Raw genomic sequence first — 19159 nt, forward strand, 5'->3', positions numbered from 1 at the left:
CTGTTGTACAGACAATGTTCCAATGCCTGACTACCACTGGTCAGAAAATATCTTTGCAAATAAAGCTGGAGGAAGGATGACATTTGGGATGGAGCACAAGGTCAAAATAAACTGGATCATTATCTGAAATCGGACAGCATGAAGCAGTCAAGGACAAATCCAGTAGAGGTGGGTGTGTCAGTACTAATGGGTGTAACAGTGAACCCAGGTGGAGGTGGCAGCCCAGATGGACAGACACAGTATAGATGGATGTGGCCACACAGGAAGGTGGGCACAGATGGGGTGGCCAGTAGAGATGGGTGCACAAAGAGGTGGGGTGTGGCAGTAGAGATGGGTGTGACCGTAGAGGAAGGAGGAAGTCACAGGAGGTGAGGTGATGGCCACACACAGGTGGGAGTGCTGATGGCTGGCTGCAGAGGTGGGTGTGTTGGTGGCCAGTAGAAAGAGTGTGGTGGCTGGGCTGCAGAGGTGGCACAGTTGATGGCCACAGCCACCAGGCGGACACCCGTCAGCAGACAGGCACAGCAGATGGCTGGAGACACAAGTGGGCGCCTGATGGACATCAGCAGAGGAAGGACACAGACATCTCCGACACACAGAGGTGGACATCAAGCCACCGCACCAAGAGGCAGAGCCACAGTGGCCCAAGGATGGAGCAATCAGCAGAGGCAGACGAACAGCAGAGGATCAAGACGGGTGGCTGAGGCTGGACACACAGAGGTGGATGGTCAGAGGCACAGCACACATCAGAGGTGGTGGTCAGAGGCTGGAGTGGACAGACACACACAAATGGACACAGACAGACACACACAGAGGACACACACACATGGACAGGACACACACACACAGGAAAATGGATGGACACAGAGGTGGAGGATGACACAGGTGGAGGAAGACACACACACACACAGAGGAATGGACACACAGAGGAAAAGAAGGTAGCCACAGATGGAACACAATGGACAATACAGAGGTGAAGAATGGAGGTGGTGGAAAGATGGAGCCACAAAAGAAAGGTGACACAAGGAAGAACACACACAGAGGTGGTAGAGGAAAGATGGACACACAGGTGATGGACACAGAGGTGGCTGATGGACTAGTAGACGGAACAGAGGCCAACAGAGGACAGGGAGGTCAGGCAGTGTGACACAGTTCATGATACTGGGAGGTCAGGCTGTGACACAGTTCATGATACTGGGAGGTCAGGCTGTGACACAGTTCATGATACTGGGAGGTCAGGCAGTGACACAGTTCATGATACTGGGAGGTCAGGCTGTGACACAGTTCATGATACTGGGAGGTCAGGCACAGTTCATGATACTGGGGAGGGGAGGTCAGGCAGCATACTCATGTGACACAGTTCATGATACTGGGAGGTCAGGCTGTGACACAGTTCATGATACTGGGAGGTCAGGCTGTGACACAGTTCATGATACTGGGAGGGAGGTCAGGCAGGTGACACAGTTCATGATACTGGGAGGTCAGGCTGTGACACAGTTCATGATACTGGGAGGTCAGGACACAGTTCATGATACTGGGAGGTCAGGCTGTGACACAGTTCATGATACTGGGAGGTCAGGCTGTGACACAGTTCATGATACTGGGAGGTCAGGCTGTGACACAGTTCATGATACTGGGATGTCAGGCAGTGACACAGTTCATGATACTGGGAGGTCAGGCTGTGACACAGTTCATGATACTGGGAGGTCAGGCTGTGACACAGTTCATGATACTGGGAGGTCAGGCTGTGACACAGTTCATGATACTGGGAGGTCAGGCTGTGACACAGTGATACTGGGAGGTCAGGCAGTGACACAGTTCATGATACTCAGGCAGGACACAGTTCATGATACTGGGAGGTCAGGCAGTGACACAGTTCATGATACTGGGAGGTCAGGCTGTGACACAGTTCATGATACTGGGAGGTCAGCCTGTGACACAGTTCATGATACTGGGAGGTCAGTGACACAGTCATGATACTGGGAGGTGACACAGTTCATGATACTGGGAGGTCAGCCTGTGACACAGTTCATGATACTGGGAGGTCAGGTTGTGACACAGTTCATGAGGTCACTGTGACACAGTTCATGATACTGGGAGGTCAGGTTGTGACACAGTTCATAACAGGGAGGATACTTTGGAGGTCAGGGTTGTGACACAGTTCATGATACTGGGAGGTCAGGCTGTGACACAGTTCATGATACTGGGAGGTCAGGCTGTGACACAGTTCCTGATACTGGGAGGTCTGACTGTGACACAGTTCATGATACTGGGAGATCAGGCTGTGACACAGTTCATGATACTGGGAGGTCAGGCTGTGACACAGCTCATGATACTGGGAGGTCAGGCTGTGACACAGTTCATGATACTGGGAGGTCAGGCTGTGACACAGTTCATGATACTGGGAGGTCAGCTTGTGACAGTTCATGATACTGGGAGTTCAGGGTGTGACATGATTCACTTTACACTTCCCTCTTCTGTACAGGTCATCCTGAAGATGTGTTCCAATGCCATCGCCTGGAACCCAATGGAGGCTTTCACCTTCACTGTGGCGAATGAAGATTACAAGTGAGTCTGGAATCTATTCCCCAATCACTATGTCACTGTCCACCAATAATCGACCCCTTTACTTGTAAGTGTCCACGATCACTACCCCTTATACTTGTCACTGTCCGCGATCACTACCCCTTATACTTGTCAGTCTCCGCGATAATTAACCCTTCTACTTGTCAGTGTCCATGATTACTAACCCTAATACTTGTCAGTGTCCACGATTACTAACCCTTATACTTGTCAGTGTCCGCGATCACTACCCCTTCTACTTGTCAGTATCCGCGATAATTAACCCTTCTACTTGTCAGTGTCCACGATTACTACGCCTTATACTTGTCAGTGTCCACGATTACTACGCCTTATACTTGTCAGTGTCCACGATTACTACCCTGTATACTTGTCAGTGTCCACGATCACTACCCCTTATACTTGTCAGTGTCCACAATCACTACCCCTTATACTTGTCAGTTTCCACGATTACTAACCCTTATATTTGTCACTGTCTGCCATCACTAACCCTTATATTTGTCACTGTCCACGATTACTAACACTTATATTTGTCACTGTCCACGATTACTAACCCCTATACTGTAAACGTACTTATTTTCGCGTGGTGCAATTTCAGTGTCGAAATCACTAAACCTTATACTTGTCAGGGTCCACGATTACTACCCCTTGTACTTGTCAGTTTCCATGATTACTAACCCTTATATTTGTCACTGTCTGCGATCACTAACCCTTATATTTGTCACTGTCCACGATTACTAACCCTTATACTGTAAACGTACTTATTTTCGCGTGGTGCAATTTTCGCGGAATTGATAGTTTAGACTACATCCCGCGGTCAATTATTCACGCAATCAGTAATTGCCGGAACTGCCAGCTGGCTCTTTGACCGCCACTAATAGCAGTCATTTTAAGATTCTCGTAAATTTCTTTCTTCAAACTTGATGTGTTATGGTAACAACTCAGGGGCGAGCGTGGCTAGACTGAAAGAATGACTGGTTTATTCGCGGTGTATCAATTTTCGCGCTGAAATGTTTTGCGCGAAAATAAAACCTGCACGAAATATAATACGTTTACAGTATTTGTCACTGTCCACGATTACTAACCCTTATATTTGTCACTGTCCACGATTACTAACCCTTATATTTGTCACTGTCCACGACGACTAACCCTTATATTTGTCACTGTCCACGATTACTAACACTTATATTTGTCACTGTCCACGATTACTAACCCCTATACTGTAAACGTACTTATTTTCGCGTGGTGCAATTTCAGTGTCGAAATCACTAAACCTTATACTTGTCAGGGTCCACGATTACTACCCCTTGTACTTGTCAGTTTCCATGATTACTAACCCTTATATTTGTCACTGTCTGCGATCACTAACCCTTATATTTGTCACTGTCCACGATTACTAACCCTTATACTGTAAACGTACTTATTTTCGCGTGGTGCAATTTTCGCGGAATTGATAGTTTAGACTACATCCCGCGGTCAATTATTCGCGCAATCAGTAATTGCCGGAACTGCCAGCTGGCTCTTTGACCGCCACTAATAGCAGTCATTTTAAGATTCCCGTAAATTTCTTTCTTCAAACTTGATGTGTTATGGTAACAACTCAGGGGCGACCGTGGCTAGACTGAAAGAATGACTGGTTTATTCGCGGTGTATCAATTTTCGCGCTGAAATGTTTTGCGCGAAAATAAAACCTGCACGAAATATAATACGTTTACAGTATTTGTCACTGTCCACGATTACTAACCCTTATATTTGTCACTGTCCACGATTACTAACCCTTATATTTGTCACTGTCCACGACTACTAACCCTTATATTTGTCACTGTCCACGATTACTAACCCTTATATTTGTCACTGTCCACGACTACTAACCCTTATATTTGTCACTGTCCACGATTACTAACCCTTATATTTGTCACTGTCCACGATTACTAACCCTTATATTTGTCACTGTCCACGACTACTAACCCTTATATTTGTCACTGTCCACGATTACTAACCCTTATATTTGTCACTGTCCACGATTACTAACCCTTATATTTGTCACTGTCCACGATTACTAACCCTTATATTTGTCAGTGTCCACAATAACTAACCCTTATATTTGCCACTGTCCATGATTACAAACCCTTATATTTGTCACTGTCCACGATTGCTAACCCTTATATTTGTCACTGTCCACGATTACTAACCCTTATATTTGTCACTGTCCATGATTACAAACCCTTATATTTGTCACTGTCCACAGTTGCTAACCCTTATATTTGTCACTTTCCACGAATACTATACTTGCCAATAGTCGCCAGTACATAACAGTATGGTATAATCTCTGTTTTGCAGCCTGTACACGTTTGACATGAGGAAACTTTCAATGCCTCTCAACTTTCACATGGACCACATCTCAGCAGGTATGTTAAAGTTATCTCCCTTGCTTCAGCAGTGCTCAGTTTTAGCATTTAGAATGAACGCTCTACCTGAAACCTTTTGCCAGTCTCATCAAGGGCCTATCAGACAGACTGACAGACATCATTGAGAGTAAGGACTGACAGACATCTTTGAGAGTAAGGACTGACAGACATCGTTGAGAGTAAGGACTGACAGACATCGATGAGAGTAAGGACTGGACTGACAGGCATCATTGAGAGTAAGGACTGACAGACATCGTTGAGAGTAAGGACTGACAGACATTATTGAGAGTAAGGACTGACAGACATTATTGAGAGTAAGGACTGACAAACATTATTGAGAGTAAGGACTGACAGACATCGTTGAGAGTAAGGACTGACAGACATTGTTGAGAGTTAGGACTGACAGGCATCATTGAGAGTAAGGACTGACAGACATTATTGAGAGTAAGGACTGACAGACATTGTTGAGAGTAAGGACTGACAGACATTATTGAGAGTAAGGACTGACAGACATCATTGAGAGTAAGGACTGACAGACATCGTTGAGAGTAAGGACTGACAGACATTATTGAGAGTAAGGACTGAAAGACATTATTGAGAGTAAGGACTGTCAGACATTATTGAGAGTAAGGACTGACAGACATCGTTGAGAGTAAGGACTGACAGACATTATTGAGAGTAAGACCTGACAGACATTGTTGAGCGTAAGGACTGACAGACATTGTTGAGAGTAAGGACTGACAGACATCGTTGAGAGTAAGGACTGACAGGCATCATTGAGAGTAAGGACTGACAGGCATCATTGAGCGTAAGGACTGACAGACATTGTTGAGAGTAAGGACTGACAGACATCGTTGAGAGTAAGGACTGACAGGCATCATTCAGAGTAAGGACTGACAAACATTATTGAGAGTAAGGACTGACAGACATCGTTGAGAGTAAGGACTGACAGGCATCGTTGAGAGTAAGGACTGACAGACATCGTTGAGAGTAAGGACTGACAGACATCGTTGAGAGTAAGGACTGACAGACATCATTGAGAGTAAGGACTGACAGACATCGTTGAGAGTAAGGACTGACAGACATCATTGAGAGTAAGGACTGACAGACATCATTGAGAGTAAGGACTGACAGACATCATTGAGAGTATGGACTGGACTGAAAGACATCGTTGAGAGTAAGGACTGACAGACATTATTGAGAGTAAGGACTGACAGACATCGTTGAGAGTAAGGACTGACAGACATTGTTGAGAGTAAGGACTGACAGACAACGTTGAGAGTAAGGACTGAAAGACATTATTGAGAGTAAGGACTGACAGACATTATTGAGAGTAAGGACTGACAGACATCGTTGAGAGTAAGGACTGACAGACATTGTTGAGAGTAAGGACTGACAGACATCGTTGAGAGTAAGGACTGACAGACATTGTTGAGAGTAAGGACTGACAGACATCATTGAGAGTAAGGACTGACAGGCATCATTGAGAGTAAGGACTGACAGACATCGTTGAGAGTAAGGACTGACAGACATTGTTGAGAGTAAGGACTGACAGACATCGTTGAGAGTAAGGACTGAGACATCATTGAGATGAGAGTGATTGACAGATGTTGTTGAAGACTCAGACATCGTTGAGAGTAAGGACTGACAGACATTGTTGAGTAAGGACTGACAGACATTATTGAGAGTAAGGACTGACAGACATATAGACGACGTTGAGAGTGACTGAGACAGAGTAAGGACTGACAGGCATCGTTGAGAGTAAGGACTGACAGACATCGTTGAGAGTAAGGACTGACAGACATCGTTGAGAGTAAGGACTGACAGACATCGTTGAGAGTAAGGACTGACAGACATCGTTGAGAGTAAGGACTGACAGACATCATTGAGAGTAGGACTGACAGACATCATTGAGAGTATGGACTGGACTGAAAGACATCGTTGAGAGAGTAAGGACTGACAGACATTATTGAGAGTAAGGACTGACAGAGACATCGTTGAGAGTAAGGACTGACAGACATTGTTGAGAGTAAGGACTGACAGACAACGTTGAGAGTAAGGACTGAAAGACATTATTGAGAGTAAGGACTGACAGACATTATTGAGAGTAAGGACTGACAGACATCGTTGAGAGTAAGGACTGACAGACATTGTTGAGAGTAAGGACTGACAGACAACGTTGAGAGTAAGGACTGACAGACATCGTTGAGAGTAAGGACTGAAAGACAACGTTGAGAGTAAGGACTGAAAGACATTGTTGAGAGTAAGGACTGACAGACATCGATGAGAGTAAGGACTGACAGACATTATTGAGAGTAAGGACTGACAGACATTGTTGAGAGTAAGGACTGACAGACATTATTGAGAGTAAGGACTGACAGGCATCATTGAGAGTAAGGACTGACAGACATCGTTGAGAGTAAGGACTGACAGACATCGTTGAGAGTAAGGACTGACAGACATCGTTGAGAGTAAGGACTGACAGACATCGTTGAGAGTAAGGACTGACAGACATCGTTGAGAGTAAGGACTGACAGACATCATTGAGAGTAAGGACTGACAGACATCATTGAGAGTAAGGACTGACAGACATCATTGAGAGTATGGACTGGACTGAAAGACATCGTTGAGAGTAAGGACTGACAGACATTATTGAGAGTAAGGACTGACAGACATCGAACATGAGAGTAAGGACTGACAGACATTGTTGAGAGTAAGGACTGACAGAACCAGGACTGACCTATCGAGAGTAAGGACTGACAGGCATCATCAAAGATGGCATACACAGCTTTTACACCGACTTAATCAAACTTGAAGGTAAAAACTATTATCATTATTTTTCCTTATCCTGACTCATGCTTATTGCTTGTCTTCTTCTTCTTGCGAACATAGTGGAACACGTGTATCTCCCAATTGAAGTTCCCTTCAATAAAAAATCACTAATTAGTACTCGCGAGTTACCTCCCTTCTACAAGCCCGGGAACGAGGGCGCCACCTCAACCCATGTGCCTCACTCTCTCCTTCTTCGCCCAGTGAGCTGGACACGAGAGCACCTGTGTCTCCCGACACACTATATCCTTTATTTATATTTAGTTTAGTACCTCTTATATTCATTTATAGAGGTGTTACTAGTATCCTTATTCAATTTGCATTGATTATTAGTCGTGTTTCTGCTGTTTTATTCACGGTTCGCCGTGTTTGTTCAGCAGTTTACGTTAATGAGAATCTACACAGGTTGTAAACTACGTTATTCAGCTACCGATCCACATTTAAAATGCCCTAGTTGCATTACTCCATGTTCTATTGTTTCTCGTTGTAAATTATGTATTAATTTACCAATTTCTGCCTTTGATAAATATCTATGTTCTGTTTTGAGACGGAAGGCAGATAAATCTCGCAAACAATCTTCAGTCATGGCTAATAGATCGGAAGCTAATATACCCTGTCAACTGTTGACTGACGACCCGCCACCGGCTGGTGGCCTGCCTGAGTTCCCTCGGGGGATAAGCGTGGGACGCAGTCCGCTATGTCCAAGAAGCGACCTGCATCTCAAGACATTACGTCTTCTCAGTCTAAGACTAGGAAAGCATCCACATCATCTCAACATACGCTTCGAACCCCCAGGTCCACAGCTTCGTCAAAAGGGAAATCTACAAAAGCTACAAATAATTTTGCCACCGATATTCTACCTGTCTCAGAATTATGTTTATATGATGACAACATTCCGATTATCATTCCAGATGTACGTCATAAGAAATGTCCAGTATCTGCTACAGTCAACACAGCGCAGATCAATACGCAACCAGAGATGCCTACGCTGACGCCGGAGATTATGATTGAGGGTCCCGTCACTTTAACAGAGAGGCCACCCTCAACGTCAGCGCAGACCGTCCCAGACGACCTGGTCAACCAAATCATGAGACTGATGGAGGACCGTTACGGTTTACAGAGGCCCCAGAGCCACGGACCCTAGAGCCCAACCCATACTAAGTCATACAGGGCCCCAGAGCCCGCCTAGGCTTCGCGTAGGGCCCCAGAGCCCACAAACGCGCCTCCGCGAAGGGCAACCCAGCCCGTAGCGATCACTTCGCAATGGAAGTCCCAGGCCGCCTCCGCGAAGGAGCTAGAGCCTCACCAGTTGCGAGGGACATTGCGGAGAAGGAGCGATTCGACGAGCCCACACCCTGTTGAACACAGAGGTCATTCGCGAAGCAAGAGCTCATATGTCGATACGGACACTGACTCGATACATTCGCGAAGGTCGCGAAGGCTAAGTGGCTCCAAATCTACCTCACCCAGAAGATATAGAAGAAGTCCCCAGCGTTCGCCGAGGATGTCTCCTCCAAGGTCTCCTTACACTAGCCACTCGTCAGTCCGTTCATCACAGTCCTCTCATAGATCTTCCTATAGATCTAGGACTCCGACATGTGACCCTACGTCAGAAGAGGAGGAAGGTATCATTTTCTCAGATGCTGAGATTAGATACTGGATGGTGAATGAGTTACAACTTGCTTTCCCATCGAAGAACGAGAATTCAACTCAGACTTACGTCATGAAGGATGATGATGTAGATAATTTCACCTTACCTCCTGTTGACCCGATTGCAGCGGTACCAGCTAATCTGGATACAGCCTGCTCCAAATCTTCGAAAGCCCAAACGCAGATCTGCAGACAATTTCAATTATGGAATTGAACAGCAGCCTTGTTACAGCGAGTAAAACTCATAATCGTCAACGATTTCCTGAGAAGAAATATGTACAACAAGTTCAGCTTTAATTCTAAAATTATGACGATACATTCATGTACACAGTCTACAAGCTGACAACTTGCAAGTTTTATTGAACCTTTATATAAGGAAGTCGGAATTATCTTCAAGACTGAAGTTACTTTCACGACAGCCAGGAAAATAACCTACCCAGCATTAATATTACAGAGCGAGGTATTTCGCGCCGGAGGTTTCGAGCGTTTACCATTAACCCTCGAAACACGTGGTCACTCGGGTAACTCCGGGAAGCTACGGTGAAGACCGACGATTGTTCTAATATCAACGACGGCACTATATTATACAAGGTTCCTTTTCCTGCTACACCGGTGACATCACAGCGTGGGTACTCTACAGAACCAAATTGCCTTGTTCTGATTGGACCGCGATGGAAACGCCCTACGCAGAGGTCGAGCATAGTTCACAGTTCAAGACATAGGTTGCAAGTGACAACATTATATCAGTGAACGAGCAAGCCTCCTTACAGTCCAGCTAATCTGAACCTTCATGATTGGGCTGCCTTCTTGAGGTTAGAGACCTCCCCTGTCAAGTAAGGACGAGGGGCACGGCAGTCAGGCGATTTTTTACATAAAGTTCAACGATGGCAGTCACCCCTGGTTGTGCACCTACATCGTTAAGGACTTCGCAGCGAATTTACCTCGACGACGGGATACAAGTGGATCCAAGTCCACAGCGTCTCAGACTACAGTTGAATTTCATCATCAAGACCAAGAGATTGAATGTTTGCGCAGGCGTCTCCTTAGTAGAGCCGGAATCGAAAACACATCTCTACGTAGACGCGTCACTACAAGGTTGGGAGCCCACCTTGCTGGCAGGACAGCGTCAGGTCTATGGAGCAATCAAGAGAGCAAATGTCTCATAATCTGCTAGAGATGCAAGCAGTCATAAACGCCATAAGTCACTGGAGCAACCTGCTACAGAACGCTCAGTTGATGGTTCACACAGACAATTCAACAGTGGCGTTTTATGTGAACAAACAAGGTTCAACAAGGTCACAGAACCTACTGACTCGATGTTTCAGACTGTTCGATCTAATCGACAATCTAAACATACACGTCAGAGCTTGCCACATTCCAGGAGCAAAGAATGTATTAGCAGACGCTCTCTCTCGGCCACACCAACCGTCGCCGACAGAATGGATGCTCCACACAGAGATATTCAATCAAATAATCATGGAAATAGGATCTCCTCTGATAGACCTATTCGCCACTCGATTCAACAAGCAACTGACAACATTCGTATCGCCAGTGCCAGACCCACTAGCATGGGCAACGGACGCACTAAGCATATCGTGGGAGGGACTCAACGCGTATGCTTTCCCGCCTCCAGCGTTATTCCCACAAGTCTTACAGAAAATCAGTCAAATGCAGAGCCTCCATCTGATTTTGGTTGCGCCCTACTGGACAGCGAGAACTTGGTTTCCAGATCTCATACAAGAAATCGAAAAACCAATTCTTCAGCTCCCACAACGCACCAATCTATTGATACATCCGCACACCAAACAAGTGCACGAAACACCAGAAGCTTTCCAACTTCACGTATGGATTGTATCAAGGCATGTCTGAATAAGAGAGGTTATTCTGCCAGAGCGGCTAAAGCGGTCACGCTTGCACTACGTAACTCAACTCGTAACTTATACGATGACAAATGGCACAGTTTTGTCAATTACGCTGCTAAGAAAGGATTTTCAGCCAGATATGCTACACATCCTCAAGTGGCAGATTTCTTATGTTATCTACGTCAAACTAAGAATCTAAAAGGCTCAACCTTCTCCACTTATCTTGCAGCTATAAGTTCTGTCATAACTATGAGAACGGGCGTCAAGTTGACAAAAACACCAGAGTTACTCGCTTTGCTACGAGCGTTCCGATTGGAGGATCAGAAACGGAAGTTTCACGCTCCAGCCTGGGATCTAAATATAGTGCTCCAACACCTCACTAGTGAGGCTTATGAACCATTGCTATCTACATCGTTTGAATCACTGACCCACAAAACCTTGTTCCTGTTAGCACTTGCTACGGCCGCCAGGATGTCAGAGATTCACGCACTGGATTACGAGAGAACACGCTTTGATGATATTCATAACATAGCTCATCTGGGACTTCGCTGGGATTTTATAGCGAAAATCCAACTGCCAGGTCAACCAGACAGATTATTCCACGTCCCAGCTCTCTCATCCATACTTGGACCGCATGATACGATGGATCTATCACTATGCCCAGTTTGTGCACTGAAAATATATCTCCAACGATCCAAACAGAGCAGAGGGATATTCAAGAGATTATTTATCCCTATATCTACAGCTAAGCAGACGGAAGTCTCACGTACTACTATATCTATCTGGATCAGAACTGTCATACTACGTGCCTACAAGGCTGCAGGGCTCGACCGTCCAAGAGCTTCTAATCCTCACGAAACTAGAGTGCTAGCCTCAACTCTCGCTCTACATGGGAATTGCTCGTTGAATACCATAATGGAGGGATGTTTCTGGAGATCCGATATGGTGTTTGCCAACCACTATCTGAGAGATATCACCACCAAGGACGTCTCAGGTATCCACCATTTCGGTCCCATGGTCCTCGCTCAACAGTTGACAGTTCCATGGAGAAGATAAGTCTATCTTACAGATTTTATACTTATCTGATAACAGTACTAATAGATACATGCTATCTATATATTTTGCTTAAGTTTAATTTATTATCTTAAGCTCAGTACTATGGTTTTTATATCATACTATATATAAGCTAAAACTCTACGGAGTTTGTTATTATATATTTAGCTTAAGTTAATCATATCTTAAGCTCAGTTCTATGGTTACATTATAAATGTATTAGCTAACAAACTCTACAGAGTTTTTGCTATTATATTTGTAGCTTAAGTTAATTATATCTTAAGCACAGTACTATACTCATAGCATAAAAATATATTAGCTAACAAACTCTACGGAGTTTTTGCTATTATATATGTAGCTTAAGTTTATTCATATCTTAAGCTCAGTACTATGTTTATATCATATAAGTATATTAGCTAACAAACTCTGAAGAATTTTTTGCTATTATATATTTAGCTTAAGTTTCATCATATCTTAAGCATTATGGTTACATTGTAAAATGTATTAGCTAACAAACTCTACGGAGTTTTTTGCTATTATATATGTAGCTTAAGTTTATTCATATCTTAAGCTCAGTACTATGTTTATATCATATAAGTATATTAGCTAACAAACTCTGAAGAGTTTTTTTTGCTATTATATATTTAGCTTAAGTTTCATCATATCTTAAGCATTATGGTTACATTATAAAATGTATTAGCTAACAAACTCTACAGAGTTTTTTGCTGTTATATATATAGCTTAAGTTTATTCATATCTTAAGCTCAGTACTATGTTTATATCATATATAAGTATATTAGCTAACAAACTCTGAAGAGTTTTTGCTATTATATATTTAGCTTAAGTTTCATCATATCTTAAGCATTATGGTTACATTATAAAATGTATTAGCTAACAAACTCTGACAGGAGTTTTAGTTTATTATATATGTAGCTTAAGTTTATTCATATCTTAAGCTCAAAGTACTATGTTTATATCATATAAGTTACTATATTCATATATTAGCTAACAAACTTAGTAACTGAAGAGTTTTTGCTATTATATATTTAGCTTAAGTTTAAGTTTCATCATATCTTAAGCATTATGGTTTAGCTAACATTATAAAATGTATTAGCTAACAATATCTTAAGCATTATGGTTACATTTGCTAACAAACTCTAACGGAGTTTTTTTGCTATTATATATGTAGCTTAAGTTTATTCATATCTTAAGCTCAGTACTATGTTTATATCATATAAGTATATTAGCTAACAAACTCTGAAGAGTTTTTTGCTATTATATATTTAGCTTAAGTTTCATCATATCTTAAGCATTATGGTTACATTATAAAATGTATTAGCTAACAAACTCTACGGAGTATTTTTTGGCTATTTAGGTAGCTTAAGTTAATTATATCTTAAGCACAGTACTATACTCATATCATAAAATATATTAACTAACAAACTCTACGAAGTTTTGCTATTATATATATAGCTTAAGTTTTATTCATATCTTAAGCTTAGTACCATGTTTACTTCATAAAGGTATATTAGCTAATAAACTCTAAGGAGTTTTTGGCTATTATATATGTAGCTTAAGTTTATTCATATCTTAAGCTCAGTACTATGTTTATATCATATAAGTATATTAGCTAACAAACTCTGAAGAGTTTTTTGCTATTATATATTTAGCTTAAGTTTCATCATATCTTAAGCATTATGGTTACATTATAAAATGTATTAGCTAACAAACTCTACAGAGTTTTTTGCTATTATATATGTAGCTTAAGTTTATTCATATCTTAAGCTCAGTACTATGTTTATATCATATAAGTATATTAGCTAACAAACTCTGAAGAGTTTTTTGCTATTATATATTTAGCTTAAGTTTCATCATATCTTAAGCATTATGGTTACATTATAAAATGTATAAGCTAACAAACTCTACAGAGTTTTTTTTGGCTATTTAGGTAGCTTAAGTTAATTATATCTTAAGCACAGTACTATACTCATATCATAAAATATATTAACTAACAAACTCTACGAAGTTTTGCTATTATATATATAGCTTAAGTTTTATTCATATCTTAAGCTTAGTACTATGTTTACTTCATAAAAGTATATTAGCTAATAAACTCTAAGGAGTTTTTGCTATTATATATTAAGCTTAAGTTTAATCACATCTTAAGCTCAGTACTATGTTTATATCATAAAAGTATTTTTGCTAACAAACTCTAAGGAGTTTATGCTATCATATTAACAAGCTTAAGTCTATTAGTCTTAAGCATTGTATTAATGTTATATATACTTTTATCATAATAAGTAAATTGTAATAACCTTTATATGGCAGCTGATAAGTTAGCAGGAATTCATCAGTTCAGTGCCTTTATGAAGTTCCCATAGGGTTATTACAATCTTCACAGTTCAAATCACTAATTATTAAAATCCAAAGTATTATATATTCCCACCTCCTTTTCCGTTGGATTCTACAAGCAATAAGCATGAGTCAGGATAAGGAAAAATATGTAATTTTTAGAGTCAAATTGATATTTTATACTTATCCTGACTCATGAGGTAAGCCCTCCCATCCTCCCCACATAACACTTTGGATTTCCCTGGAAATTCAAGTGTTGGGCTCAGTATATGAGAGAGTGAGGCACATGGGTTGAGGTGGCGCGCCCTCGTTCCCGCGCTTGTAGAAGGGAGGTAACTCGTGAGTACTAATTAGTGATTTTTTATTGAAGGGAACTTCAATTGGGAGATACATGTGTTCCACTATGTTCGCAAGAAGAAGAAGACAAGCAATAAGCATGAGTCAGGATAAGTATAAAATATCAATTTTACTCTAAAAATTACATATTTTTGAAAGTGTTATTTTGTATCTTTCATTTATTTACCACAAAAAATTGCATTTTTCTAAAACATTATTATGCATATAGCTTTCCGCAGGTAATATTGTCTAAAAATCACATCTGCTACTAAGCCCAGGACATCTTTTGATGACACCAGCATAAAGAGGAGTGTTTCATGTATTATCATGAATTAATTAGAGCAGTCAATTAACACCAGTAACGGTTAGGACAATAGTGGTAACGGTTTGGACAGGAATGGTAACGGGCTGGACATAAACCTTAAACAATTTAATTCAACATAGAAACAGGTAACATGAAAGGAAAAAATTATATTATTTACTTCAACTGCTAACCCCAATTTTGGACAGACAGTGAAATGTGTATTAGAAATTGTAACTTGTAACAAATGTGACATGTTTTCTTCCATGCTGTGGTAACGGTTTGGACATTTGTTATATCAATATGAAACTTGTGAATGGACTTAGGCTTTTGAATAAAAACAAACTGTAGCTTCTAAAGAATAGAAAAACACACCTGTCTAGGTTGAAAATCACTTATAATCTAAAGAAGAGTGCATTTGGGGAACGAAGATTGAATGAATAGTAACGGTTGTGACATTATTGGTAACGGTCAGGACATCAGTGTAACAAACAAATGTTATCCCTCTAAAAAGTTGCAAAAGATTAAATTCTGAAAGGTACTGCAACAACTATGATACTGTACACATGGTCATGCTACACAGGTCACTGCATAGATATCATTTTGCTGTTGATATTATGGTGCAATATTAGTCTCCACGAAATATACTTCTTTCATTCACTCGGATACTTTTACTTTTTGTTAATCGTGAGATGGTAACATATATTTATCAAATACAAGGGTTTGGCCAACATATTAGCACCTAGCAAATATTCAAAGGAAATGGTAGCCTTACATATCTCACAGTTAAAGTTAAAACAGTTTACACCCAAAAAATCTTTAAAGGTTGGAATACTGAAAGTTGTTTACCGTTACTACATTTTGTCCAAACTGTTACCATAGATGTCCTAACCGTTACCTTTAATTTATAAAGACTATAGATCTTATAGAAAATAGAAACTTAACGTGATAAATTCGTTTTGTTTTTTATTGTTTAAAGCAGATAGATAAGTAAATAAAAAATTATTATCACACCATGGAACATATTCTTTAAAAATGAAATTTATTAAAGATATGTCCTGACCGTTACTATTATTTGTCCAAACCATTACTAGAGACTGTTTTTTATGATACTACATCAAAACTCCTTTGAACAGTAAAATTCCATGCTTACACTTATCTTAACCCTTAAAGTAATTATAAATTTGTTATATTTCAAATATTAATGAACAATGTTTTGAAATACAAATCATTTTGTCCAGACCGTTACAAGGACTGTCCAAACCATTACTTTGCAGAATGGTAACGGTTTGGACAGTAACGGTCAAGACAATTTGTAAGTAAATCTAAAATAAAAAAATGAATGATCCCTAAAAGATTTCAAAGGACATGCCTTCCACCTCTTCCATTTCTGGGCAACATATCCATTGAAATGTGAAAAAACAAAGAGATATATTTGACACAAAATACATTGGTAACGGTCTGGACAATTAAGGTTGACACATAACATTTATACTTATTTGATGGTGTCAGTTTTCTTCAAAATGTGTTGAATTTCATTATTTCATCTGCTGTCACATGCACAGGGGCTAGCTCAAGCACACACAGCAAGTAGTATTACAATCCAGATCCAGGGGGAAATTGTTGCAGGAATTTCATACACTGGTAACGGTCAGGACACAAAATCACAGGACAAGCATGTTACAATTTGTAGAAAAAACTTTTTAAGTTAAAAAAAAAATTAAATGCAGTTTGAGTATGCCTGTTCAATCCTAACTGGCATAATATGAATTAGTTTGTTTATTTGCATTTATATTTACATTATTTGTAAACACTGATATTAGGACCGTCACCTCCGGACAGAGCAAATCTGCCAATTTTGACCCTAAAATGTGGCTAAATATAAATTTCAAAATGACAAGACTAATGATATACCACATTAACTGACTAGTAAACTTCTAAATATGTTTTCTAGTACAAAAAAATCCTTTTAAGTTAACAGATTTTTTTTATATTTGGAACGGACAGAAAATCCTACCAATTTTGAAAATGACCCTTATAGTGCATAGCAATCACAGTCTGTTGTGCTCTGTGCACTAGCAATCTGGGCATCGGAAGGCATTGCTGAAGAGGTGGTTTCAGTCTGCTTTTAAATGTTGTCACATTAGAGTCAAGTTTAACCCATTCAACACCGTAGGCCGGAAAACTGTCCAAGACGTCATGAGTCCCCAGACACCCTAGGCCCGGTAAACCGGCCAGGCTTTAGTCGCATCAAAATGATCTATAATTTTAGGAACCTATCTAACATATGATTCTTTTATCAAATCTATCATTTTTCACAATGTCTGAAAACACTTATTAAATTTCAAATGACCATATATTATCAACAGGATTAGAATTATAAACTATTTTTCGCAATGTTATTGAAAAAAAGACAATTCTTGGACACATGCTTCTGTAATGGGTCCAAAGTTGTCAAAGAAAAAATAATTAAACAAATTGAATAAACTAAAGAATAAAATCAACAACAGTATTCATAAAAGTTGTCAAACGTACATTATAACTTACTATTTCCATCTTTTTTGAGCGATCTTGTATTGTAATTCAAGTGACATCTTGGCTTTCATCTCGGCTACTCTCGGACACGATGTTTAATACTAAAATATATGCATGAAGCATTTTTGTCACAGGCCATAACCCAGCACGATACATCCTCTAAGTTCCATAATATAGGTGGTGACTTTTTGCGTAACATATTCAGAATAGCGTGATTTTACCCCATACTTTCGGCTCAATCTTTAAGGTTTCGTTTACGAGGACGGTATCCATTGCTGTAATATGACTGGCTGCCTTAGGTCACGTGCAAATTATTAGGTTTCCACCAGTCTGAGTAAACTTAGGCTCAGTATTATTCATTACACTGCCATACTGAGTCTAACAAACCCTAGTAGAAGGTCACGTCAGCTAACCTTTTGATTTGACCAATAAGAAAACAGCTTACCAAATCGCAAAAGTTAACAGTCGCACATACCGTTTGAACTTTTACCTCGAAAACATTTGTACTCAAACAATTCCAAATGTTATACTCCGATTGCTTCCGAGTGATACACATGGAGAACGCCATTTTTCATAACTGTGAGTAAAAGTCGCTGAAACTAGTATTTGGGTCAATATTCCAGGATGTCATCTTGCGGAATTATAAGCAATAGTAGCCATGTCACTAGAAACCCCTAAGCGTATATACTGCAGGTCAAATATTTATGCAGATTTTTGTTTGTTGAAAGTTCAGTGTCGGCAACCGGGGAAAAAGAATATTCAAAAGCACTTCACTCAGAAACTCAAACTGAATAAACAGTAGCTGTTGTCTGATTGGTTTATTCAGTTCGTCCGTCTCGTGTTTGATTGTACGGTCATAGATCGCACAAAGGTTAGCTTCTACTAGGGTTTGTTAGAACCAGTATGGCAGTGTAACGAACAATACTGAGCCTATAAACAATACAGTTTACTTAGACTGAAGGGGAGATAACTCCAATGGATAGCACTTGGAATGACCACTTGGAGTGAGTGAGTGAGTTTCGTTTTATGCCGCTTTTAGCATTATTCCAGCAATATCACGTCGGGGGACACCAGAAATGGGCTTCGCACATTGTACCCATTAGGGGAATCAAACTGGATCTTCGGCGTGACTTTAACCACTAGGCTACCCCACCGCCCCATGACCTCTTGGAAGAAAGACAACCCAAGAAAATGGGATTTTGCAATTTTTTATTCAAGTTAAACCTTTGGGGGAGAAACAAGTTTCAGGATGT

At 40.6% G+C, this 19159-nt stretch overlaps 1 protein-coding gene across 1 annotated transcript in view; it reads left to right on the forward strand.

Moving 5' to 3' along the window:
• The window catches only part of LOC124288978 (DDB1- and CUL4-associated factor 13-like), a 48783-nt gene that overhangs the window by 18975 nt on the left and 10649 nt on the right, over positions 1 to 19159 (forward strand). Inside the window, 5 exon segments of the mRNA XM_046725577.1 lie at positions 12 to 24; positions 27 to 61; positions 64 to 172; positions 2424 to 2568; positions 4921 to 4988. Coding sequence (XP_046581533.1) covers positions 12 to 24; positions 27 to 61; positions 64 to 172; positions 2424 to 2568; positions 4921 to 4988 — 370 coding nt within the window.

The sequence above is a fragment of the Haliotis rubra genome, unplaced genomic scaffold (genome assembly GCF_003918875.1).
Source record: "Haliotis rubra isolate DU_JTF1 unplaced genomic scaffold, ASM391887v1 Scf43, whole genome shotgun sequence".
Lineage (NCBI taxonomy): Eukaryota > Metazoa > Mollusca > Gastropoda > Lepetellida > Haliotidae > Haliotis > Haliotis rubra.